This window comes from Equus quagga, chromosome 19, assembly GCF_021613505.1.
Source record: "Equus quagga isolate Etosha38 chromosome 19, UCLA_HA_Equagga_1.0, whole genome shotgun sequence".
Lineage (NCBI taxonomy): Eukaryota > Metazoa > Chordata > Mammalia > Perissodactyla > Equidae > Equus > Equus quagga.
In genome coordinates, this window is record NC_060285.1 from 14582648 (window position 1) to 14608753 (window position 26106).

General features: G+C 40.8%; 1 protein-coding gene across 10 annotated transcripts in view; it reads left to right on the top strand.

The window, feature by feature from the left end:
- Positions 1-26106, top strand: part of LARGE1 (LARGE xylosyl- and glucuronyltransferase 1) — a 534909-nt gene that overhangs the window by 277309 nt on the left and 231494 nt on the right. For all 10 annotated transcript variants that reach the window (XM_046646633.1, XM_046646628.1, XM_046646630.1 and 7 more), the window contains one exon: positions 25679-25850. In XM_046646633.1, the coding sequence (XP_046502589.1) occupies positions 25679-25850 (172 nt within the window). The remainder of the gene's footprint in view (positions 1-25678; positions 25851-26106) is intronic.

Genomic DNA, 26106 nt, shown 5'->3' on the forward strand with positions numbered 1-26106 from the left:
ACAATGTTTTCTTTTGTCAATAAGGAATTTACCAAAGGAATTAGCAGAATGCTGCTAATCAGAGAATTTATGCTGAAATCTAGTTCTTCTGGCCTTCAGGGCAGTGCTGTATTGAAATCTCAGCTACCCAGAACTTGAGTTAGAAAAACACCAAACTTCCGTGATTCAAGAGTGTGGTTATAATGATGTATTTCGGAATATATGGACCTAAAAAGAAAAGAAAAGGGAAAGACAGACCAGAGGTATTTGATGGATAGTGAGAAAGTGATGGGCAGAGTGAAATGGAAATTATGATAAGGTTAGGAAATTTTTGCTGTGAGAACAGGAGTCTTTGGCCAAATATTTTGAAAGGATAAAAGGATGGATTTGGGGAGTGAAATCTTAGAGCTTCAGTGTCTTAGGTGACATATGTTATTTGGCATGTTATCCTGGGATGGAGTGACTGAGCTGGTGTGGTACAAAGTTCATGAAAATCGGGGGCTTCAGGCTCTTAAGGGTAAGGTGTTGGATGGTCCATTCATAGGATGATGAAATCCAAGAAAAATTGTCAAGAACTGAAAAAAATTCTATGCATGCAGATCAAAAGGGGCCCCTACAATCCAGGCAAAATCAGCAATAAGTTGCCCACATCAAAGTACCCCCTAGAAAAATATTTGAATTATAAGGATTAAAAAAAAATCCTTCCTTTAAGAATAGTAATAACTCTCATTAATAAGAATTGATTTTGTGCCAGCACAATAACGTTACATGCATAATCTTATTTGATCCCCACAATAAGCCTTGAGGCGAGTGTAATTATTTTCATCCATTTCCAGGTGAGGAAATGGAGGCTTATAAAAGAGACTTGTTGAAATTACTCAGCATTGTGGAACCAAAATGCAAATCTGGGAAGTCTGTCTCTTGAGTAGTGCTGTCCAATAGAAATATGAATCATATGTGTAATTTTAAATTTTCTAGTAGCCACATTTAGATAAGCAAAATGAAACAAGTGAAATGAATTTTAGTTATATATTTTATTTAATCCAATAGCTCTACAATATTATCATTCCAACATATGATCTGTACTTTTAAAAGTACTAGTGAGATATTTGACATACGTTTTTTCATACTAAGTCTTCAAAATCCAATATATATTTTCCAGATCTCCATTCAGACATGCTGCGTTTTAGATACTCAACGGCCACATGTGGTTTGGTGGTGATGGATGAGGAGTAAAGCTTGATTTTTAAGGCTACACTGTAATGCAAAAGGCAAGGGGTAGAGAGGAACATATTATGTTTGAAGAATAAAAAAATTCTACCTCAGCTTGTTCGCTATAATAATAAATGTCCTAATAAAATATCTACAGAGTTTTGAGCAGAAAAGATGGAGACCCAGGAATACCAGCCAAGTTCTCTCATGTTTAAAGGCAACAGAAAAAAATGATACGCTATACAAGAGCTCACAAAACATAGACCAGTGTATACTTCTTGAAGATTCTGTTATGTCATCTGCCAGCCAACCAAAAAAGTACTCAAAATGAATATTCAAGAATGAGGAAGTCTTGTTCCAAAGGGGCAAACAGTATGTACCGAAAGCAGTTACACATGGAATGATCTGTAAATAATTGTTTTAAGTCGGTTGCAAAGCTGAAGGCAGATGCCGAATGTTGCTCTTGAAAACAGATACAAATACCAGCTGATCACAGACGTTTTGAAACAGCTTGGGAAGTGTGGGTTGGGTTTAAAAGCTGCTAAGTTTCTTGTGTTTTGTGGGGTAACTCAGACGGTATTTTTTAACCCTTCACTCTGAAAAAAAAAAAAGGGACGATGTTTCTGGAATGCTCAAAGGTGACCTCTGTTAAAGTTACAAATTGGAATAAAACTAAGTTGTTGGAGATGATTATTGCAAATGAAACAAAGTTGGTATGAAATAGGAAGCAAAGGGGCTGGCCCTGTGGCACAGTGGTTAAGTGTACATGTTCCACTTTGGTGGCCTGGGATTCACCCGTTCAGATCCCGGGTGCAGACATGGCACCGCTTGGCAAGCCATGCTGTGATAGGCATCCCACATAGAAAGTGGAGGAAGATGGGCACGGATGTTAGCTCAGGGTCAGTCTTCCTCAGCAAAAAAGAGGAGAATTGGCAGCAGATGTTAGCTCAGGGCTAATCTTCCTCAAAAAAAAAAAAAAAAGAAGCAAAGAAAATGAGAAAGAAGAAAGTAATTATGTTGGAACATTAGCTATCCATTTCCCAAAAAAATGAATCTCAACCCTCACTTGATACCATATACAAAAATTAACTTGAAATTTACACCTAAATTGAAGAGCTACAACTATAGAACTAATAGAAGAAAACAGAGGAGAAAATCTTAGTGACTTTAGGTTAGGCAAAGATTTCTCAAATAGGATACAAAAAGCACAAACTAAATATATATACACATAAAGTGGACTTCATCTAAACTGACAGTTTTTGTTCTTCCAAAGACATTCATAAGAAAATAAAATGACAAGCCACAAACTGGGAAGAAAATATTTGCAAAGCACATGTCTGATAACAGATTTGTATCTGAAATCTATGGAGAACTTTTATAACAATAACAAGACGACGAACAACCCAGGTTAGAAATGGGCAACATATTTTAAGAGACACATCATCCAAGAAGACATAAGGAGAGGCAGTAAATCCCTGAAAAATGCTCAACACCAGAAGTCATCAGGGAAATGCAAATTACCGTGGAATGCTACTTCACACCCTCTTCAATGGGTAAGATTTAAAAGGCTGACAATACAAAGTCTTGGTGAGAATGTGGAACCTCTGGAACTCTCACCCATTGCTGGTGGAAGTGTAAAATAGTACAACTAATTTGGAAAACAGGTTGTCACTTTCTAAAAAAGTTAAACATATATTGACAGTATGGCCCAGCAATTCCACTCCTAGGTATTCGTGGAAGAGAAATAAAATCATATGCACACACAAAAACATGTTTGCGAATGTTCATAGCAGCTTTATTTATGGAACTCAAATGTCCCTCAACTGGGGATTTGGTATACAATTGTGGTATATCCAGTCAATAGAATGTTACTCTGCAGTGAAAAAGAATGAACTGATGATACATGAACAATATGAATGAACCTCGCAAGTATTGTGCTAAGTAAAACAAGCCAGGCACAAAGACTGCATGTTGTATGATTCCATTTATAGGGAATTCTTGAAAGCAGGACGAAAGTTAGTAGGAGCCAGAGAGTGCTGTGGTGGAGGCTCCCTAAACAGGGCCATGAGGGAACTGTTGGGGGTGATGGAATTATTTTATAAAGTCATTGCTGTTGTGGTTACAGATTGTATGCGTTCACTGAGTTGTACATTTAAAAAAGGGGGTCATTGTAATGTATCTAAATTTTTTCTCAAAGCTGAAAAATATTTCTTAAAAATGCTATGAGAGAAGCAAAACCTTAACATCATTTATTTTAATAAATATAAATTCTTTAAACCCTTCTGTTATTGGACAAAGACTTGATGTTTTCTTAAATAGCAGTATCTTAACTATGTGCTTACTATCTTCAAGAAGGACACCTAAAATAATTTATAAAATTTAAAAATAAAATTTATATTAGGATATCTCAGACAGATGAAACAAATGTGTGGATATATTAACTTCAGACAAATTCAAACATAATAAATATACTTAATTAGATAATTTTGAATTGTCAAGTGTAATATCCATAAGAGGATATAATAGCCAAGTTATTTTCCAAGTAGAAGGCTTTCAAATATATAAAGCAAAATGATACAAATATAGGATATATTGAGAGTTTCAGCCACTAAAAAGGCAAATCATATAGTTAATGACAAAGACAGTTTTAAAAATATAATCAATATCAAAGTTTGTATCCATAAAATGAAATAAAAATGGATCTTCAAGTATTCATGAAAAAAATTACATATATTGAGGGCACAAGAAAAATCTCATTAAATGTCAAACCATAAAAATAATATAGGCCTCACTCTTGGCCACAGTGCAGTAAAACTGTGTATTAGAAATAAACTTTTAAATGGGAGGTTCAGAATACTTGGAAATTAGAGGAAGGTGGTGAATTTTCCTAAATGCTTATTTAATCCAAAAGGAAGTAAAAACTAAAATTATAGCCTATTTTGGAAACAGCAAAAGAGGAACATTTCACACTAAAGTTTATGGAATGTGCCCAAAGCTGTCACTGGAGAAATTTTAATAGCCCTCAATGCTTTCATTATTCAGAAACAAAGATGATGATAAATGAGTCTCACATTCTACTTGGTAATTTAAACAAGAACAATGGTGTAGACGTAAAGAAAGAAAAGGGAAATAATGCTAACAGCAGAAGTCTATGAAATAAGAAAAATAAAAAACAGAAAATTAAAATTTTGAAAGCTGTGTTCCATATATAAGAAAATGGCACACCTCTGGCAAAGTTAATAATAAACAGTGGAGAAAATATTAATAAGCTAAACGATGAATAAGATGGTATACAACAATATACCTAGAAAAATGGTAATAAAGTAATAGTAATAACATTTATTTGGCACTTCTCATCTCCCAGATGCAGTTCTAAGCATTAAGTGTGGATTGTCTCATTTAATTCTCATAACAGCCCTTTAAAATTAGTGCTATTGTGATCCCACTTTGCAGATGAAGAACCTGAGACTAGGGACAACAGGAATGGAGCCTTCAGCCTGGCCGTGGGTCCGGGTTTTAACCCTTACAACACTACGTAAACCCCGTGCTGATTTATGAAAGCTTTGAGGTGGAATTCTGTGTTTCCTTGAGATAATGTTTGTGTTTATTGCTGCCCGTGACCCTGAGGCACTCTCAGTTCTAGTTACTTTGAGTTCAGTTCTCCATTTGAGGTTTGTCAGCTCTGACAGACGGCTTGAGTTCAGACCACATGCCATTGTATGATACACCTTCTAGGTAGTAAGTCTTAAGCCTCCTTTCCCCATAAGCAGCCACTTTTTGCCATCAAGCTAAAGACTACTAGTGTTTCCTGGCTTTTCTCTTCTGTGTGCTGGAGTTTATTTCTAGATCCCTTTTATGCTGAGAGCACAGGATTTGGGGTCCAGCTTTATGCAATTGTCTTCTCTCTGACTCCTTATTAAGCCAGATCACAGATGGACCTCATCTTCTCTTTCCTGTACCCCCACCCGCAGCAGTGAAAGCAGAAGTTCAAGGGCTGCTTCCCTGAGGGCAGCACTTCATTCAGGAATAACGTATAATCTAACTTTTTTTTAAGTCTGACTTCAAATACTTGCAGTTTTGCTTTTATGCCAACTTAAGTTATATATATATGTATATTTATTCAGTCATGTGTCACTTAACAACAGGGATATGTTCTGAGAAATGTGTCCTTAGGCAGTTTCATGGTTGTATGAACATCGTAGAGCGTACTTACACAAACCTAGATGGTACAGCCTGCTACACACTTAGGCTGTACAGTATTCATCGAATGGGACCACCATTGTATATGCGGTCCGTTGTTGAGTAAAATGTTCTGTGGTGCATGGCTCTATATTATATGTATGATTTCATGTACATAATAATTATATGTATTCTATATGTATAATATACATTTTAATATATACCATATATTAGTATATATAATATGTAATATATAATATATATTGCATATAGTATTGTATATACATATATACAATATGTATATACATATATCACCAAGAGGGGTTTTGAGTTATCGTGTTCACCATTTGACCTGAACTAGAAGTCTTCCCTCCCCGCTTCTCTCCCCATCGTTGTTTAGAGCTTAGTTTAGATCTCAAGGAAACTGTTCTTGATCCATCATTCTGTTAATGTTTGGGTTCCCTTGCTATAGGTCATCGTGTGGTGCTCTACTTCCTTCTTCATAACACTTTGTGTGATTATTTGTTAAACAGCTTCCTTGTATACTTATTTGTTAAATACCTTCAACTTGGTTATGAGTCTGGCTCATCCACTACAATGTGCAGTCCACATGGATGGACCCCCTCTGTTCTTAACCACCCTATTCCTATTGTTAGCATAATGCTTGCACATAGTTGACTCTAAGTACATGTTTGAATGGAGAAGTCTTTTTTTTTTTTCAAGATTTTATTTTTTCCTTTTTCTCCCCAAAGCCCCCCGGTACATAGTTGTATATTCTTCGTTGTGGGTCCTTCTAGTTGTGGCATGTGGGATGCCGCCTCAACGTGGTTTGGTGAGCAGTGCCATGTCCGTGCCCAGGATCTGAACCAACAAAACAGTGGGCTGCCTGCAGCGGAGCATGCGAACTTAACCACTGGGCCAGCCCCGAATGGAGAAGTCTTAATAAGGATGCTGAGACTTTTCCTCCACCCAGCAAGGAAGTGTCCCAGGAGCAGTTGCTTCTGTCTGTTGTGAATTTGAAAAGGAAAGAGATATCTTAAGTTCTAGGTATCTGTCTACCCTTGCTCAAGGAAGAATTTCCAACCTGTAGAGAAAGAATGGATTATGCAGCAAAAGACATTATTGTGAAGACTGAGCATTTGGGAAGAGATCAAATAGAATATTGCCAGATATAAAAAATAATTTTGGATTGATTAAAGACTTAAGTTTAAAAACAGAAATGTTAAACAAAACTGGAAGAAAAATATGAAAATTTTCACCTAAGGATGAGAATTTGTATATGCCCAAGAGAAATGGAAAAAAAAAAAAGTCAAAGGAAACCTCTAGTAGATTTGATTAATTGAAATGAAAAAAAAAGAAAGGGAAAAATTCTGAATGTCAGTCAGAACTGAAACAAATTTAAATTGCAAGTGATAAATTGGGAAAATTATGCTTGAAACAGACATAGCATATAATATATAAAGAGCTCTTACAAGTCAGTAAGAAAAATAAATAGACCAATGGGAAAATGAGTAAAGGATGAGAATGAAGGAATTCACAAAGGAAGAAAAGCAAATGGTTAAAAAGAAATTTTAATGTGACGACATCACTAATTATTTGAAGAAATAGAAAAATAAGCTTTTTATATCTAAATGTCAAGGCTTTAAAACACTGTTACCTAATGTTGGCAAGTATCCATTGGACGAAATCTTATGAAAGTGTCTGTTGTAAATTAACATCAGAATAGCTTTTCTTTTTAACAGTTTAGTGATATTTATCAAGATTCTTAAAAAATATATACAAGCAGTATGATGAAGAAATTCTTTGTCCTGAGGAAATAGAGATTAAGTTAAAGGATTTCATCAGGATATTATTCCTTTACAGAAGCAAAAATTAGACACACCCTAAATCCCAACATCGCTGAAAAGGTGGAGAGATGATGGTACATCCTGACAATGAGATGTTTGAAGCATTTCAAAATCACTTTTTTTTAAATAAGACTTTTATTGATTTAATTACAAGGTTGAATGTTGCTTGAATAAATGAAAATTAAAAATACTTGTGATATAATAAAGTTAAAAAAAAAAGGCACAAAGCTACTTCCTCCCAAATTTAAAGACATCTATAATTATTTAAAAGTGAAGAACATAATGGCAATATTTGATAGGTTCCCTCTGGGTACAGGGCTTCCAGTGGGGTTTTTTTTTACCTTTTATTACATTTTACAGAATTTCTATGGTAGCGCAGTTTTAAAAAAATATTCTTTTTCTTCTGAAAGAAGGGAAGGAGAAAAGAAAAGAGAAAATAGTGACTTCAAACGGATAGGTAACCAGAAGAGAAACATTGTTGTTCTCCCAGCCGATGGGCAGCTCTGCGTGTTCCTATGTGAGAACACATGCACTGTGGAGTCCAGCGCACCTGCGTGTGGGTCGAGGCTGTCGGGTGCCGCCATCTTTGTCACAGGAGCTTATGGGTGAGAATTTGGTTGGAAGAGCACCCAAGAAGTTCTTGGGGCTTTGTATGCATTGACAAGCCTCCTCCTTTTATTTAGATCATATTTGCGGTGTCTTTGTGGGACAAGTAAAAGAGAATAATGGGGAGAGAGGTCACTAAGGACTTGCTTTACACTGTTTTGTGCAGCCCCAGTGACTCTTGCTTGCATTATCTGTGTGGGCCATTTCCTAGTCTTTCACATGCTAATCTAACATCAATTAGATCACTTTTGGTGCAAGTGAAAAAATAAAAAGGAAATCCCCCCAGTAAAAGCGCTTAAACAACCTATTCATGTTCTCACATAGCAAGAATCGGAGAGGTTGGCACTTCCAAGAGTGATGGTCGTCGTCTTGGGTTCCTCATGGTCACAGCAAATCCAGCAGTCAGCTCCTCATGGACAGTGGGGAGGAAAAGAAAGAGGCTTATTCCTCCTTCCCTCTCTCTGTCAGGGAGGGAAGCTTCTCCCTAAAATCTTGCATCAGACTTCCCCTCAGGTGCATTGGCCAGGATCATCGATGTGCCCTAGTCCTGTCTATAGGGGAGACTGGGAAAGTGAGGGTTTCTGTATGGCTGTCTGTGTGTTTCAGTCTCAGTAGAGGATTCAAAGTGTGCCTCTGGGTAGGCACCTAACCATCTCTCACACTTCCTTGTAGATTTGTCATGAGAAGAAAATGCATATTTAGAAAGCAAGGAGGATCAATATATATATATGTATATATGTGTGTGTGTGTGTATATATATATATAAGTACTGCTCTCCCCTCACCTTCTCTTTTTAATCTGTGACTTCTGAATTAACCAATGTGGAGTTTGGATTGGATAACTTTATTGGGATTTTCCGAGGCATTTAGTTTGTACATGGGGACGGTGCCCCTTCGACATGAAGGTGGATGGACTGCCAGTAGTTTGCATTTTCTCAGTAGCGTAGGGAAACTGGCTGGCTTAGAACACCTCGTGCTAACTCTAATAGGTAGCTGAGTTCTCACCTGATGAAGAGGAAGCAACTCAGGTCTGTACCTTGGTACAAATCAATCAGTAGATACGGATTTGCTGAAGGCACACTATTCCGAGACAATTCAGATATAGAGAAACCGATGTCTTCTCCAAGAATTTAGTGGAAACTAATGAAATGGGGAACAGTGCAATACCAGTCAGTTACCAGCTGGACAGTCAAGGATGGCTCCCCAGATGGGGAATGGGGTTGGGGAAATGGAACTTGGAGCTGGGGCTGGGGGCTAGTGTGATTTCCAGAAGCCAACAGGGGAAGGGAGGCCGTTCCTCATGCTAGGCACATCGTTATCAAGATGCAGAGGGTTTGAGGAGTGTGGAGAGAAGGCGTGGAGCTTTTTATCTTGCTCTATGAATTAATGACAGGCTTTCACTGCTGAAAGAAGAGAATACCTTTTCTCAAGCAGAACTCCTTTGCCTGCTTATTATCTGCTGAGCTTAGCTATAAAACTTAATACCCTTATCATTACACTTTTACTGTCAGAAAAGAAAGGAATGCATTTCTTTTATCTGCCTGACACTTCCTTCTATTTTTCACGTACGAAGACTACACCTTTTTTTTTTTCTTCTCCCCAAAGCCCCCCAGTACATAGTTGTATATTCTAGTTGTAAGTCCTTCTAGTTGTGCTATGTGGGATGCCGCCTCAGCACGGCTTGATGAGCAGTGCTAGGTCTGCGCCCAGGATCTGAACCGGCGAAACCCTGGGCCACCGAAGTGGAGTGCATGAACTTAACCACTCGGCCACTGGGCCGGCCCCTACACCTTTCGATATTAGAAGAAACTAATAAACCAGATCGCTAAAACTTTTCACCCAGGACTGCTCAGGATGCCCATAGGAAAAAAGTTGGATATTTTTACCTTCTAGTCTTCAGTATCCATATAAACAATATGTCCACATTTGGATTAAAAACAGAGAAATCTAATGTCTACCAGATACAAAAGATCTTAGAAAGTACTAGGGGAGTTTCCCAGTAAAAACAGTGAATCTACCACAAAGGATGCTCATATAGGGGAGACACATGTGTCCCGGAGTGAGTTTCCTACAGAGCAGTCGAGGGAGAGAGAAGCATGCTTAGCAGCAGATGAGTGTGGACCTAACTGGCCTTATATTTGGACAATTGAACTTTCATTTTGCAGTGTGCAGAATCTGTTTGAAAATCAATGTCCCTGATCTTTCAGTGGATTCAAGGGCAGAAGAGGGAGATGGATGGGATAGGCATTATGAAATTCCTTCCTGAGGTTCTGTTTCTCTTATTTATTAGGTATCTTGCAACAGAGTGCCAACCGGATGCCCTGTGGGGCATTGCTAAAATGAACAAAGAAGCCCAAGGCCCTGATCTTAAGGTTCTCAGATCCAGTGACCTAGTGACAGTATGGATCCTGGGGGCCAGGATGTCTTGGTGGAGGAACAGAAAATCAAGAAAGAATAGAATTGGTTCGTCTACTCTAAACTTAGCACTTTATGCTCTGCCACTTCCCAAAGAGAAGGTACAGAAGTGTTTTGGTTAAAAGCTACCTCCATAGACTGCCTGCTTCCTCTCCAGGTGACTACCTTGAAGGGCAGATTGATTCTAGCAGCTGACTTAACAGGGTTTGGATCTGTTGGATGTGGCATTAGGGAGAGAGGAATCATGTTCAACTCCTCAAATTCTGGATCAAGCTGGTTGGTGCCTGGTGGTGTTATTTAAGATGGGGGAAACTGAGGAAGGGGCAGGTTTAGTGGGAAGAGAAAGGGTTCCGTCTGGCATTTAGACATCCACTTAGAGGTAGTAGGTAGGGAGTATAACACACGTGACTGGGAGCTGTCCAAAATGGAGAAGTGCTCATACTTCTTTAATCACTAATGTGATTTTTCCTCCTAAATAATTGCGTAGTGCAGGATCAGCAGGTCCATACGTGTGCCATTCTCTAGGCATCCTGCTGAGAGGTGTGCCCCCACTGGAGCACAGCTCAGTACATCCTGAGGCTGTGATCCAGAAGAAGGAATCCACTGGCCTCTTCTTCTTGTGTAGGGCAAGTATGAGAATGCTCTTGACCCAATGAAGTTAACATTTGGGGCTCAGGTACTAGGGAACCTGGGCTTAGGTGGCAGTGTTGAGGAGAATGCTAAGCTACAAACAGCTGTCCGGCACCTGGAGCGTGGAGTCTTGGTTCAGTGTGCAGTTGAGTTTAGGATGAGGCTTCCCTGCTGGGGGAGGGGGTGCCTGGGTCCAGTGGAAAGGTGGAATCTCTCGTGCTGGGAGCAGGGCAGCCGTGGGTCCACTGGCCAAGAGAGACCTCTGTGAATCGGGCCCTGGACGACCTCGCTTGTCTAAACTTTATATTCTTTCATTGATAAGCCTCATCTAATTCTCATTTGTGGAGGTATAGAGTTGTCACTTTTTCTTCCTTTAAGTCAGGATGCAGAGGACTTTAAACACTTTAAACCCCCACCTCCTTCCTCCTCCAAAGTAGTTCGTTAATTCTGGATAATGTGTTTTCAAGTAGGTCAAAACTGAAGCAAAACTCATACTCTCATGTGAAGATCAAATCAAGCTTCTGCTTGTTCATCCATACATATTTTTGTAAGTTTTCATTAGTCCTTTGGAACAAGGTGTCTCCACTATTGATGTTCTGGACCAGATAATTCTTTGTTGTTGGGGCTGTCCTGTCTGAAGATGGGGTGTGTAGCACAATCAAAAGTGTCTGCAAGCATTGCCAAATGCCCCCTAGGGGGCAAAATTGCCCCTTCTTGAAAACTACCGCAGGAGAATCTGACAAAATTAGGAATGACTCCACTGTTGAGGCAAGCCCTGCCTAAGATGCTTTTGAAGGCAATGGGATGGAAAATTCAAGCCACTAAAGTCAGAGACCAGCTAAATAGATTTATGTCTCTTTATTCCCAACCACATGAAACATGAGCAACACCCAGATGTTGCCTGTCCTGGACACATTGCTTGTGGACCCCATGGTGATACCCATTTATAACTCTCTTACCTCATTTGGGACACCAAGGGGCCGGATTCTCTTTGTTCTCTAATTGAAACGTGGAAAGCAATCTAGAATTATTTCTAAACAAAGACCACTTTCAGTAGGAAACTTGGAAACATTTCGAGTTTTCATCCCGTTTTGCACCATGTCCCCAACCTGATTTTGGGAAGAGGTATGCATAGGTGTGGAAATGTGGGTTTCCTTGCTTAAGAACGATAGACAATGCTTCACAGCCTATTAATTCCATCTATTTCCCATGATGAAGTCAAAGCATGACATGGCCATCAGAAGGCCCTGGGCCTCATAAAAGTGATTTTCCTGAAGGTCAGACAAGGTGAGTTTCAACCCTGTCATTTATTAGCTGTGGAACTTTGGACAATGATGCATTAAAGTCTTAGTTTCCTAGATGTAAAATGGAGACACAAATTCCTTTCTTGCTTAATTCACACAATTATTTCAAGAATCACATGAGATAATACAGTTGAAATTGCATTGCAAACTAGAAAATGCTGTACATACATTATTATTATCATCGTCATCATCATCCTGTTATCATTTTTGAAAGATGGGCATCTTCACAAACTGACCTGTTAAATATCCTTTTATATACTCAACTCCCTTGGCTAAAAACTCATCTAACTAGGATATTTTCATTGGATTTAACCACTCAGCCAGGCTGAATTCAAGAACCCCAGTGGGTTTTCAATCTGCTCACTACTGGCTAAATAATATGTTTGAAGAGAAAATAGCAAGCGATGATCAACATCTTATTCATAGGCATAATAGCCCTGCTGAAACTCCCCTTTCTCATCCCCTATTATTATTAATATGGAGTTATTACTTATCGTACATTGTGTCCCCGAGTGTACTTGTTGCCTTTACATTATATATACATAATACATAAGCTCTACTCTCCAAAACCAGCCATTATAAAGAAGCGAGAGGAAGTCACCGTAGTGGCAAGGCACTGGCATCTTGAGCTCACTCCCCGTGATCAGGCCTTTATTCTACTTGTCATGTAGTGAAATATTCCCTACTTCCACATGCAGGATTACCGAGCAGCTCATGAGTGCAGATTCTGTGAGGCAATCTGCTAGGTGCTTCGACATACATCACCTCATTTTCAGTCTCCCAGAACAAGTAAGTGTCTTTGTCTCTATTTCTCACATGCAGAATCTGAGGGTCAGATGGGAATTGACCAGACTCCAAGTTGCGTTTTCAAACTCTGAGTATAGTGCTCATTTCCTTATTTCCTGTTGCTTTCAGATTGAGATGCTTAAATATTCCCACCCCAGAGAATCAAAAACAAACAAACAACTATGTATATAGGAACTTGACAGTGTCTGTTGCAGACAACAAAAAAGAACCAAAGTCACAGAGCTTTGCCATTCATTTGGGTCTTGGGTTTCCCAGCTAGAAGTTAGGATTGGTTGAGTCATTTCCCCGATTGTTGGGGACCTCAGGATGGATTGCATGTAAGAATCTCTTGATAGGCTTTAATAACACAAAGCAACACGGGAAAAAGCAATGCCAGGGCCCACCCTTGACTGCACTGTAGCATCACTTGTGATCTTTATCAAACCATAACAAGCAGCAATACCAGGCCCCATCACTAAAGATCCCAAATTGGTTTTTCTGGGGCAGGCCTGGTAGTGGGTCCTGGTGATTCTAATGTACAGCCAGTGCTGGCCCGTGGCTCCAGCTGGTCTTCATCCGTAGTCTGGAAAAGGACATGTAGACTTCAGTTGGCCTTTGCTCTGGGCCCTTGACGGCATTGTTCATAGAAAAGGTGAGCATCAGAGGCTGAAACTTTCTCTGGGGCACTCTTTAGTGCTGAGGAACAGAAATGAAAACTCCATTCTAACAGTCTTTTTGGATCTAGCCTTATATTTCAAGCTTCCCTTTCTGCTTTTTATTGTGGGGCTATTAATTTTCTTCGTAGAATGTTACTGGCCACTTGTACTCCTGTAGATGTTGGAAAAAGGGGAGGTCCATGCCTCTTCATTAGTTGCATTAACTATAACTATGTTGGAGTGTTCATTTGTACAAGAAGCATTTAGCTCCATAAGTAGTCACCTTCGCCTTTTCTGATTTTACTTCCAATTACAGATGCAATTAGTTGCTCCATCCCAAGAATTCTAGGAAGAGTTCATATATAGCTTTCACTGCCTAATGATCGTTCGAATGTTTTGAGTCAGTATCCAAAACTATTAAGATTTTTAGAATGAGGTGAATCTGATTTTCAGTCACAGCTCCTATAATTCTTTACTATCACATGATTTTCCTTGATGTTTCCTTTATAGAGTATTGTGTGAATTAAAAGACTATTTGTAGGGGCTGGCACCGTGGCCCAGTGGTTAAGTTCGCGCGCTCCGCTGCAGGCAGCCCAGTGTTTCGTTGGTTCGAATCCTGGGCGCGGACATGGCACTGCTCATCAGGCCACGCTGAGGCAGCGTCCCACATGCCACAACTAGAAGGACCCACAACGAAGAATGTACAACTATGTACTGCGGGGCTTTGGGGAGAAAAAGGAAAAAATAAAAATCTTTAAAAAAAAAAAAAAGAATATTTGTAAATTGCTTATAGTATCTTTACATAGTTAGCATTCAAAAAAGGTGATATTATTATCATAAATATAATAATACTCTTTTCCTTTAACTGTGATCGCCTAAAAAATAGGAACATTCCACATTTGCTCTTCTTCCTTAGCATCTAGTATGGAGTTTGGCACACACAATGAATGTTTGGATAAATGAGTCAGTTTCAGTATTAGGTGATTTTTTTTTTTTTTTCGAAGGGGGATTTAGAGCATTAGGAATTTCTTTGATCAGTAACCAAATCCCCAAGTGGAAGTAAAGGCTTACTGGAATTATCTTGTACCCCACAGCATCCTCTATAGTAGTTTCTAAAGGTGACATACTTTCCCTTCTGCGTTCTCATGTATGATAAATTCTAAATCTAGACAAGTTAGACAGCTATACTCAGCACCTGGTTTCCTTGACAACCCTTCATATAAATAGTAAAGGCCTGTTATGGGGAGTGAATGTCAATATAATCACATTCTAAGTCCTCTGAAACAAGGTTTCAAGGTCAAGATTAAAATATTTGAAATTACAATAAGACCTTTGGTTAATGTTTGTTAGATGTGTTACAAGAGCTGAGTAAAAGCATCATCTTTTCAGGGGTGACCAGTGAAGAGGAGAAATTGTGATCGACGTTGACAAGGTTTTCCTTTGGATCTTTTTACTGCACCAAGAGAGTTTCGCTGTCCGTATTTTGTGAAAGAAAACAGTTTTTAAACCAACCAGATATTAATTAAGCCGCCCCTCTGGTTCATCATCTCCCTTAACCCTCTTCACCTGCTCAGGGTTGCCTTCCCAGGCATTTAGAGCTAAATTGACCCACAGAGTGGATCTCAGGAGCTGGGAAGAGTGTCACAGGCAAGGGCTTTGCCTCTGAAGGATTACAAAGCCCTCTGAAAATGAAAAGCACCTCATTAATGCTGAGCAGCATGGTGCCTCGTTAATTGCAGCCCATGAGGCTGCCCTTTAGATGATTCTATGCGAAGGAGGCGGAGACAGTGGGAAAGACGGAATGGGGGTGAGAGAGCATGGCCAAGTGCCCCCCACATCTCCAGATGAACTTGAGAACAGATCATTGTAATGTTTTCTGATTAAACTGCCTTCTGATTAAATTCAGGAAGGCAGGAAGAACTGCTGGACTCAGCAGGTGAAGGGTTTTGATTTATTTGTGTCTTTCTACGCACTTCTCTGTTCTGTGGCTAGTTTGGTGTCGTATAATCCTGTAGAGCAAAGTTTCTCCCCCTTTTAAAAAAATTTATCATCTCCCTCCCCCCAGGAGCCTTTGTAGATTTTTTTTTTCTAATTTTGTCCCCTCCTTGAGGTTTTAATAACAAATTCTAGTAATATCTGAGATTTTTCGCCCCACAACAAGCAATTTTTGCCCCACTAAGAATGCATGCTGGGGCCAGCCCCGTGGCTGAGTGGTTAAGTTTGCGCACTCTGCTTCAGCAGCCCAGAGTTTTGCCAGTTCGAATCCTGGGTGTGGACATGGCACCAGTCACCAAGCCACGCTGAGGCAGCATCCCACATGCCACAACTAGAAGGACCCACAACTAAAAATACACAACTTTGTACTGGGGGGCTTTGGGAGAAAAAGGAAAAATAAAATCTTTAAAAAAAATGCAGGCTGAAGAGTAAATTTATAGTAACAGGGAAACAATTAAGAATTTTATTTTTTTTTCCCTTGCATTTACAAGCAAAATGGCTATCTCCATTCTAAGCACTTTGAGCAGTAGTTGAATATGTGTGTGTGAGGGTGTGGGGGTGTGTGTTACTTTTAGCTGGTGAGGGTGGATCCGCCAACTCGAAGTCCTTTGTTGTCTCTGGATCACGTTCTCAACCCCCCATCACGTGTGATGTCTTCCTTTTCACACAGGTGCATGCACACATGTAAGGACTGCAGATAAATAGGCTATGACATATGCTGATGAAACACCACACTGTCTATCTTAGAGCCACCTGGGTGTCTTTCCCATCCCCTCACCCAACTTCCCCAACCCCCATCAAGATAAATCACTATTCTGAATGCTTTAATAATGCTTTTTGAAATTATTTGTATGTCTCCCCAAGCTGTACAATAATTTCCTGAAAGCACTCCTATAGTGTTTGAACGAATGAATGATGAATGAATGAAGTAGGTTCACCAACACCCCCGTCACGAGGAATGGTTCTGAATAAGCATTGCTCACGTACATGGATTGTTTAACTTTTTCAAAACCATCCGTTGAGTGCCTTCTCTGTGTCAGACACTGTGGTAAGTACACATACATAAATACATACTGCGCACTATAATAAGAAGAATTGCAGCTTCTAAAAATATGAAGTCCAGGCTACTCAGGAGCTAATTCAGTTTTCTCTTTAGTGCATTGAAAAATCTATTAGTTAGGAAGGCAGCTATATTTCAGGAAATTAAACCGCTGTAACAGTCCAGTTCACAAATCAGGACTCCCCGTGCTTTGAAATGCTCCATTTCATAGCATGAAGTGCTGAGGAACGTTCAGGCAATCCGTGAATGCTCCGTGACCAGTCCGCCAAGCTTCACAAAGCTACACAGAGGATGCTTCTTGCCAGACTTGAGAGAGGAAGGGGCTTTGTTGCCACCGATAAGGGGAGGAATGTGTTTCTAGTTCCATGATCACATTCCTCTTGATTCACTGTAACTTTGTCATCCTTCTAGAATTAATTATGTTTGTGGAAGATGGTTTCTCAGTAGGTTTCTGAATAATGAGCATTTCAGGTGGGAGCCAGCTAACTTACTTTAGGCTGGGCTTGTACATTCCGAGTAAATGCTCATTGATACTTAGTACAGATCACTGTCACCTGTAAAGACCAGCTGGGGGCTCTTACAAGGTTTCCTTCCAAGTTTCCATTGTGGGAAGATGTGAAATACGTAACTCAGCCCTCCTGTTCATACTGGCTCCTTAGAATTTCAGAGAAGCTCACCTAGAGCCGCTTTTATTGAAAAATGGGATTTCTAAGTTTAAAGAGAAGGACAGCCAGGAAACGTTGTTGGCTTCACAGTCGTAAACTGCCCATGAGGTTTAGGGTTATCTAAAGAACTCCTCATCTTTCATCAACACTTTCTCTTATTAATCTTTGAGAAAGGTCTTCTCTCCTTGTCCTTCCAACCATGTCAAGTTCAAGTAGGACACTTGAGTTTGGGGCCATCTCATGTCTTGTTTCTGAACCGTAAACTGGTTGGCAATCTAGTGTAAATGATTTGGCCAACCAGACCTTGGGAAATAATGTACTTTCTGTATCTGCTGACTTGGTTTCTTAGAGTGTAGTCTGGGGACACCTTCTATAGGATCACATAGGGTGCTGGTTAACAAGACAAATTTCTGGGCCCCTCCCCAGACCTGGGGAAGTATCACCTCTGCGTTTGATTCTGGGAATCTGCATTTTCTGTAGGCACCCTCCAAGGTTCTCATATCTGTCAGCTGCCTGTAATCTTCTCCTCCATAGGTTGCTGGGGTATATTCCACAAATACAGTTGAGGTTATGTCTCTTTGCTAATGAAAACCTTTTTGTTTCTTCCCACTGTTTCTAGGATATTGTCCAGTGTTCTTTAGCGGGGCATGCAGTGGTCTCCAGTGTTGCACCCTTTCCTGCCTGTCCATCACTTCCAACTCTAAGCTCTACCTTGCTGTTTCAGACTGTAGTTATTTTTTTACACACACACACACACACACACACGATTGCTTATTTCTATCTCTGTGCCTTCACTGATGCTAATATGTCTCCTGCTTTTCTCTTGATATTTGGGAAACTCAATTTTCAACACCAAATTTAAGGCACTTCTCTGATTATCCTCCTTCCCTTCCTCACACTCCCCTTTAAATGTCCTCCTACCAGGCTGCTGCTGTACACGTCCTTAGACTTTATCATAATCCAGTTCACACCATACGGTAATTTACAGCTGTGGTAGCTGGTTCCCCAGATGGCCCCCAATAATCCCCAGCTGCTAGTAATCACACCCTTGTTTAGTCCCTTCCCGCACTGCATAGGGCTGACCTGTATAACCAATGAGACATTGCGGAAATGATACCATGTGACTTCTGAGGCCAAGTCTTAAAAGACGTCCCTGCTTCTGTCTTGCTGTCTCTTGGATTACTCACTCTGGGAAAAGCCAGCTACCGTGTTGTAAAGACAGTCAAGCAGCCCTATGGGTGGTGATAAGGAACTAGGTTTCCAATCAACTACCAGGCGTGTCTGAGGGAGCCATCTTAGAAGCGCATCTCAAGCATTCAGACGTCTGCAGCCTCGACTGATGTCTTGACTGCAACCTCCTGAGAAATCCTGAACTAGAACCACCCAGCTCATATGCTCCCAAATTCCTGACACAGAAACTGTGAGATGATAAATAATTATTGCTGTTAAGCTGCTCTGTTTTGAGGTAGCTTGTTATGCAGCAATGGATAATGAATATCCACTAGACCATAGACTCCGCGAGGACGTCAGCCATGTTTTATTCATCATGGACTCTGGTCCCTAGCCCCTCCTCAGTACCTGGCCCACGTTAAGTGTTCCATAGATGCTCACTGAAATAATCCCAACTGCGCTAAACTGGAGTTTTTCTTTGCTGGCACGGGTAAATGCAAAGACAGATGACTTTATCTGGTAGATATGAATCGTAGCTTTTGTTGCTGTAAATATCGTTGGTAATAATATTAACAGTGAACGACAATAGTCAGTACTTATGTACGGCACGAGAATGCTCACAGTCCTGTGGAGGATGTGCTGTAACTATGCCATTTTCCAGATGGAAGAACTGAGGCACCTAGTAATTACTTGTCCAAAGGAGCCCAGCTAGTGAGTGAGAGAGCCAGGATTCACACCCAGGCGGTCAGAATCCAGAGTGAAGGGAAGGCTGTTAACCAATTTAAAAGCTAACGTTGAGGCCTTACCATGGGCCAAGTCCTCTAATGGCCTTAGTTCTCTTGCATCATTTAATGCTTTTCCAAACCTTGTGTGATATGGATGATTTTATTTTCTCTGTTTTACGGGTGAGAAGGTGGAGGCTTAGAGATGAGCTCGACAGTGTAGACGTGGTGGAGTCAGGATTTGGAATCCAGCCAGTCGGACTCCCCAGGTTGGGCTCATTGCACAGTCCTCCCCCATGGATCTCCCAGAGTCCCTGCCCGCCTGAGCTCCTCGCCCTCCATTTCTCAACAATTACATTCTGAACATGGGGTGGGTTGCCAAGACGACAACTGAGAAACAACATGAAAGGCAAATGACTTTTCAAACGTTGTGCAGTAGGATGACTTCTTTTTTTAATTTTAAAAAATGTGTCAAGGTGATTTGTAATCCACAGGAAAATGTTGATATGAGTAAGAAATCTATTTAGAGCGATAAATATTTCCAGGATGGTGGAGGAAAGCTCACAGACTGCAAATGTAATAACTTCCTAGAAGGAGAGCAGGGCATGCTGCTGTTACCCTATTTTACAAATGAGAAAATGAAAGGCCAGAGAGACTTAGGAGCCAGGAATACCCAACTCCAAGACCTTGGTAGCTAATTGCCATGAAAAATTGCTTCTTGGTGAAAGAAGATTGGGCTGGATGGAGGCATAGCCTCAGTTATGACCCTACAGTAGGCTAGAGGGGTGAAGAGCACATCTGAGTGACTTGGGCCATGGGAAGGGAGAAGAGAAACACCTGCATTGTTTCAAAGTGGGATGTCTAGGGCAGGAGGATTGAAAGTTGGGGTAGGAAAGGACGCAGTCCTCTTCTCCGAAACTTTAGGCACTAGGATAATAACTTAACCCAACCTTTAGACTCGTCTGGAGGGGTTTAAGGAAGAGATCCCATAGAAATCTCTTAGGACAACACCTGAAGCCCACAAAGCATTCAACAGATGCTACATATTCTCTTCTCTTGTTGTCATGACTGGGGGCATCCCAACACCTCCTGAAAATCATCATCTTCCAGAAGTAATGGGCACCATTTCCTGACAAAGCCATCCTCTTGTCCTGCTTTCCCCTGTCTGACAAAGGCCAAAACCTGGTGTCCCCCTCAAGACATCACTTTCCTTCGTGCCCCAGGTTTTACACAGTCACCTTCAGAGAGGTGTCTTCTCTCCAACCCTTCGCCTCCATGCTCATTTCACTACCCTGGTCAGATTTCCTACGTAAATCTTCAGAGTAAATCCTTTTCTATGGCCCACCCAGCGTCAGATGAACCTTGGAATCACTTGCAGTGCTTCATAGAAACTCCCTTAGGGTCTGTCCACCAAGGAACTGGCAGCTTCTGGAAAGTGAATTTCCCCTTGAGAGCAACCCCCATCCCCTCAACTTTAACCAGAAACCATTAAAACCTGGATTGCTTATGTCCCTTTGTGTGAGTGCATTAGGTGGTATTCTTGAGCACGATTGCATTTTTGCTAATTAAATCTTAGAACATGCTGCTTAGAATTATTAACAGCCATTGCAAGAATAATAATCTGTCCATTAAGATAAGCCTAGCCTGCATTTTTATGATCGTTTTAATTACATGAGCCTTTTGACGTGTTTATAATGATGGAGTACATACTAGGATATTGCTCTGCTAGGTGTTGTGGTCTCTATAGGATACTCTGGGGTAAATCTGTATGATGCCCTCCAGGTTTCCGTGACTTTCCTCAGAGGATGGTCTTTTCTCCATTGGCCCCATGGCTTAGTGTCCCTGGTTGGATTGAAGTTTATTGCAGGATGGGAATGAGATGAGTACCAGTCTGGATTGTACCAAGAGACAGCCCCAAGACATGGGTGGCCCCTCCCACCCAATTTTCCTCCTCCTGAAACCAAGGATGTGCTGTCCAATTTGGAGATCTACCAGTGGAAGCCCTGAGTTTCCCAGCGGATCTCAGTTTGTGATTTTGTTAATCATTTATGTAGAAATATAGGAAAAGGTGATGGGTGACATATTTCCCCATGACAAAACGATCTCCATTCCCGGCTTACCCTTTAGTGTCAAAGGTACTATAATTTCTTGCTTTTTTCAAGCTCCAAATCCAGGACCATCTGAGCCTGGATAGTGCTGGCACATATTCACTAGGAGAAAGGAACTGGGCTTTACAGAGGTCCCCTGGGTGCCCAGCACTACACCAGCAGCTTTGCAATCCTCCCAGCAATATTGTGAAGCAAATGTTCTAAGCCCACATTTTGCAGATGAGAAAACTAAGGCTCATAGAGGTTAGATGACTTGCCTGAGGTCACACGGCTCGTTAGAAGTGGAACTGGTGCTAACGCCCAGGATTTGGGGCTCAATGAGCCACGCCCCTTGCATTGTACTGGACTGACCCTGGACTTAAGCAGTTATGGATGCTCCAGCTCCTAGTGGCGGAAAAGGTCAAAGGTTGGCTTTGAACCAAGGACTGGCTAACTCCACAGTCATGCACATTATCAAAGATTTTTTGAGTAATGACTGTGTTGTTACCACAGTAAGAATCCAGTCCAGAGCAGGAGAGAGACATGGAAAGTTAGACACAGCGTGATCGCATGCTGGGCAAGAGGAAGTGAAACGACTTCCCTCAGGAGCCCTCACCCAGCCTGAGGCAGCAGGGAGGTGGCCTCTGGAGGTTGTCGTCTTGTAAGTTGAGGGAAGAGGATTTGGAAGAAGACGGGAGGAGGGCATGTTATATGCTAGTTCTGTGAGAGAGAGCCATTTATAATAAATGTATCTGCTGATTACCACACGTTCGTTCCCCCAAAAGATTCCTTAGTTTTCTCCCCTTTCCTGGGATCTTCCTTCTGAATATAAACTCTTTTGAATGCTTCCTTTACCTCTAATTGAACACTCTGACTTAATTGATTATGTATTAAGCCTGGGACTTGGGGTGGCATTCAGGCCTGGGCTCATGTTGAGATTAATTTATCTCTGTAGCCCTACTGTTCCGCGGTGCATCCGAGGGCCTGACATGTGAGGGAAAAATGCAGCGGAGCATCAGGGCAATCTCATTAGACGGCTTCACCCCCGACTCTCGTGTGCAGTCTTCACCAAGCTGTCCTGCCTTGACGGGAACCGAAATAGATGAAGAAGTTAATCAAAGGTCTGATTAAATGGCATGGCTCTACAGCATGGACCGATGATTGCCCGGCTTCAGTTCAGGCAAATTCTCAGGGGAAGAGAAGAAACCGAGCTGAGTTCCAAAGGCGGAGCTTTCTGAGAAAGAGTTTTATAAAGCCCACTGGAGGGAATTACTCACCCAGTTCTCAGGTCGCAGATCTGAAGGTGATGGCCAGTCCGGAAGCTGGCTCCAAAGGGAGGATAACGGTGTTTGGGGGAAAGTCACAAACATTCCCCTAGCAGATTCCAACTATACCTTTGTATCTTGCTTGCTGCGGGATTATAGACAAATGACTTGCCTTCCTCTGCCATCTGTCCTTCTATCCATCCTTCCGTCTATCCAGCCATCCACCCACCCACCCCACAGAGATGCATTTTGCATCTATTTTGTATAAGGCATTGTGCTTTGATCTTGCCATCCTTTGTAATATAATGACTGTGCTGGTTTGTCTCTCCAGGTCGTCTCTCACCCTCCTCCACTCTGCTTTGTGCCCCATGAGGCTGATTCATAAGGGCTGAGTCCTGGTGCTTACTTTCCCGCTGGCTTCCATGTGGGTTTGTCCAATGGTGCTCCAAAGCAGGGGACCAGTGGACAGGAGGCGAGATCTCTCCCTGTTCCCTCTTGTGGGATTGCCACAGGTCGGCCGTGTCCCTCTGCTGAAGGCCACTGCTCCTGACAGGTGGCTTATTCATTTGGCTACCCTCTCTGGGCTCCAGCAGCTGCTGGCATTGGCCCTTCAGGCCTTGGGTAGAAATGGCCCCTTACTCTCCCCATCCCTTAGTGCTGCATAGTTCCTTGTTACTGCCCCTAAATTCTGCACACACTTCAGTGAATAGTCCTTTTTTTTTTCTTTAATTACATTTTCCTCAGGTTACCCAGTTTGAGTGACTATTTCTACCCACACCCTGACTGATAACAATGCAGTGACCGCTAGAGTTAACTGCCTTTTATACATGGCAGAGGCTCAGAAAGGCTGAACAAGCTTGTCCAAGGAGAAGTGGCGATTGAGTAACGATGTCAGAATCTGAACCCAGGTGTGTCTGCTCCAGAACCCAAAATTTAATGCTCTAGTATATCCCAGAGATCCCCGCCCCACACACATTTTATGAAGCAGTTTGAGGCCTGGCTACCTAAACACTCGAGATAAGGAGGGGGCATCAGGAAGAAGGGTAGAGCATACATTTGCGGAGGGTCTTCCGTGTACCCAGCACTTGACCCCTTTAATCTCTTTTTTTTTTACATCAACTGTGTGATGTCGGCAGCATCTCTATTTCACAGGTAAAGAAACTGAGGGTGAGAGAGAGCAACAGCTTGCTTAGGGCTGGAGTCCACGTTTTAACTGTTACCTCTTTTTTTCCCTCCTCCATGCTGCCCAGGAACAAAGTGACAGGGATGTGGATAGAGTTGATGATTCTTTTTGTTGAGACTGACACATCGGGAGGAGTGTAGTCCCTCAGTTTAGGTTTTCTTTTTTTTCCTGGTCAAAATTGTACTCAGTTATGCAAAGGACCATTGCCGAACTGAGATGAGAATAGCGGTAGCAAAGGTGACATTTTCAAATAAACTGAAGATGAAAGCATAACATGAAGTGAGTTTGAGAGATGGAATGGATCATAAGAGTTATCACAGGGCATCCTTTTTCATAGCTTTCCGACATCAGCTTCTTGCATTCCTGTTTTCCCATCATCACCAGATCTTGATATGTTTAAGAAGAATGTAATACTTTTAGTTTTTCTTTACAACAGTACTAGTTGCTCATTAAAAAAAGTTGAAAAGTATAGATGAGTGAAATATGTATATGAACATACATATATATGTTCATATAGAGACAGAGCGAGATAGTGATATTCCCATGATCCCAAAATGATCGCTATTAGTAATTCAATGCTGTGCTTGCATTTCTTCTTTCTCTGCATAAATTTGGGTGGATGTGTTTTCGTGTGGTTTGATTATATAGAGTGGTTATTAAGCAAAAGCAACTTAAAAACTTTTTTTCTTTTGACATCATATGCAACTTTCTTACATCTTAATCTACATTGTTTCTAGCCATTGCATAATATGCTATCAAATGAAAAAAATACCATTTTTAATTATTCAATTTTGGGGCATTTGGATTGTTGCTATTTCTTTACTTTTATAACACGTTGATGAACATCTTTGGGAATAAAACTTGGATTTCTCATTTTTAAGTTTGACTCTTTTTTTTTTTAAGAACACTGTCTTCAAAATGGAATTATAAGGACAAAAGATATGAGTAGTTTTTGGAATCTTGATAAGGCGGCCACATTTTCTATTAAGGATTCCTTTATGAGTGTTAATTTCTTGAAAATAATTGTGCTTTGACTTCCATGGAGATTCACTGGCAGCTGAGACAGGGCCCCTACCCAGAGTGACCTTCATAAATGACCTGTACCTTTGAAAATTGTCATCACACTGGTGTTATGTATTATTACTAGCCTTGCTTTTGGGTACCAAGTGGTACCAAGGTGGGTGACTTGCTAATGATTCTACCCACTTGTGGGACATTTATTGTTCCTTTATATCACATGAGGAATTTCAGTCTTAGCACTCCGTGTGTTGTTGATTTCTATCCCTCTGTGTGTGTTTCTCCTCTTTTGCTACCCAGTTAGGAGTGTTGCACAGATTATGAGCAGGTCTTTCTTATATGTTTGTCTGAGAACCAAGAGAAGACAGCAACACTAATCCGTCCAATTACAGCTTAAAACAAATAGATAAGCATAAGCTTTAACAATATCATTAAGTAGTAATCTTTAATATCACAGAAATGGAATATAGCTTAAAGAAATATATCTACCTAGGAACAATTAGGTACTGGTTGCAAAAAATACACAGTCTGATTCAATTTTTGTCCTTTTATTTCTTCTTTTGTGCATATTCTTGTTTTCTCCAGTGAGCCTATATAATTTCTGTAATAACAACCATCTTATTTTTAAAAAATCTGAGCAGAGTGATTGCATGTAATAGTTATTTCATAAATATTACTTTTCTTCTTCCTGGATTCAGATACAATATTTTCTTCCAAAAACCTTCACATACCAAACTGTGAATTACATGAACAAATCTTTAAGAAAATATTCATTTATTTATTCAACAAATTTTTATTGGATACTTTTTATGTACCAGGCAATTTATAATGTTTATGCAAAAAATTAATACAGTAATTTCTTTTTCTTTCTCCTGCTCCCTCTCTTTGCTACCTTGTCTAGTCTGAAGTTTCCTGGATCCCCAACAAACATTATTCTGGGATTTATGGTCTGATGAAGCTCGTCCTGACCAAGACTCTTCCTCCCAACCTGGAGAGGGTCATCGTCCTTGACACAGATATCACATTTGCAACCGACATTGCAGAGCTGTGGGCTGTGTTCCACAAGTTCAAAGGTAATTGTAGCCCATGTTTTCTGCTATCTTTGAAGGTGACAGCTTGCCAAGAATAGTAACCGTATTTTTAAAAAATAGGAAGTTGACTCTTGATGAGGTCATGCTAATGAAACGGATAAGGAATTGCAAATACAGTTGAGTATCAACTCTGCGGCCATTGGAAACGTGTTAGAGTAAAACTGGGATTTCTTAGCATTTCTTTAGTAGACTAGGAGATTAGGTCTATGTTCATTGGAAGAACCCAATTTAGGGTTGC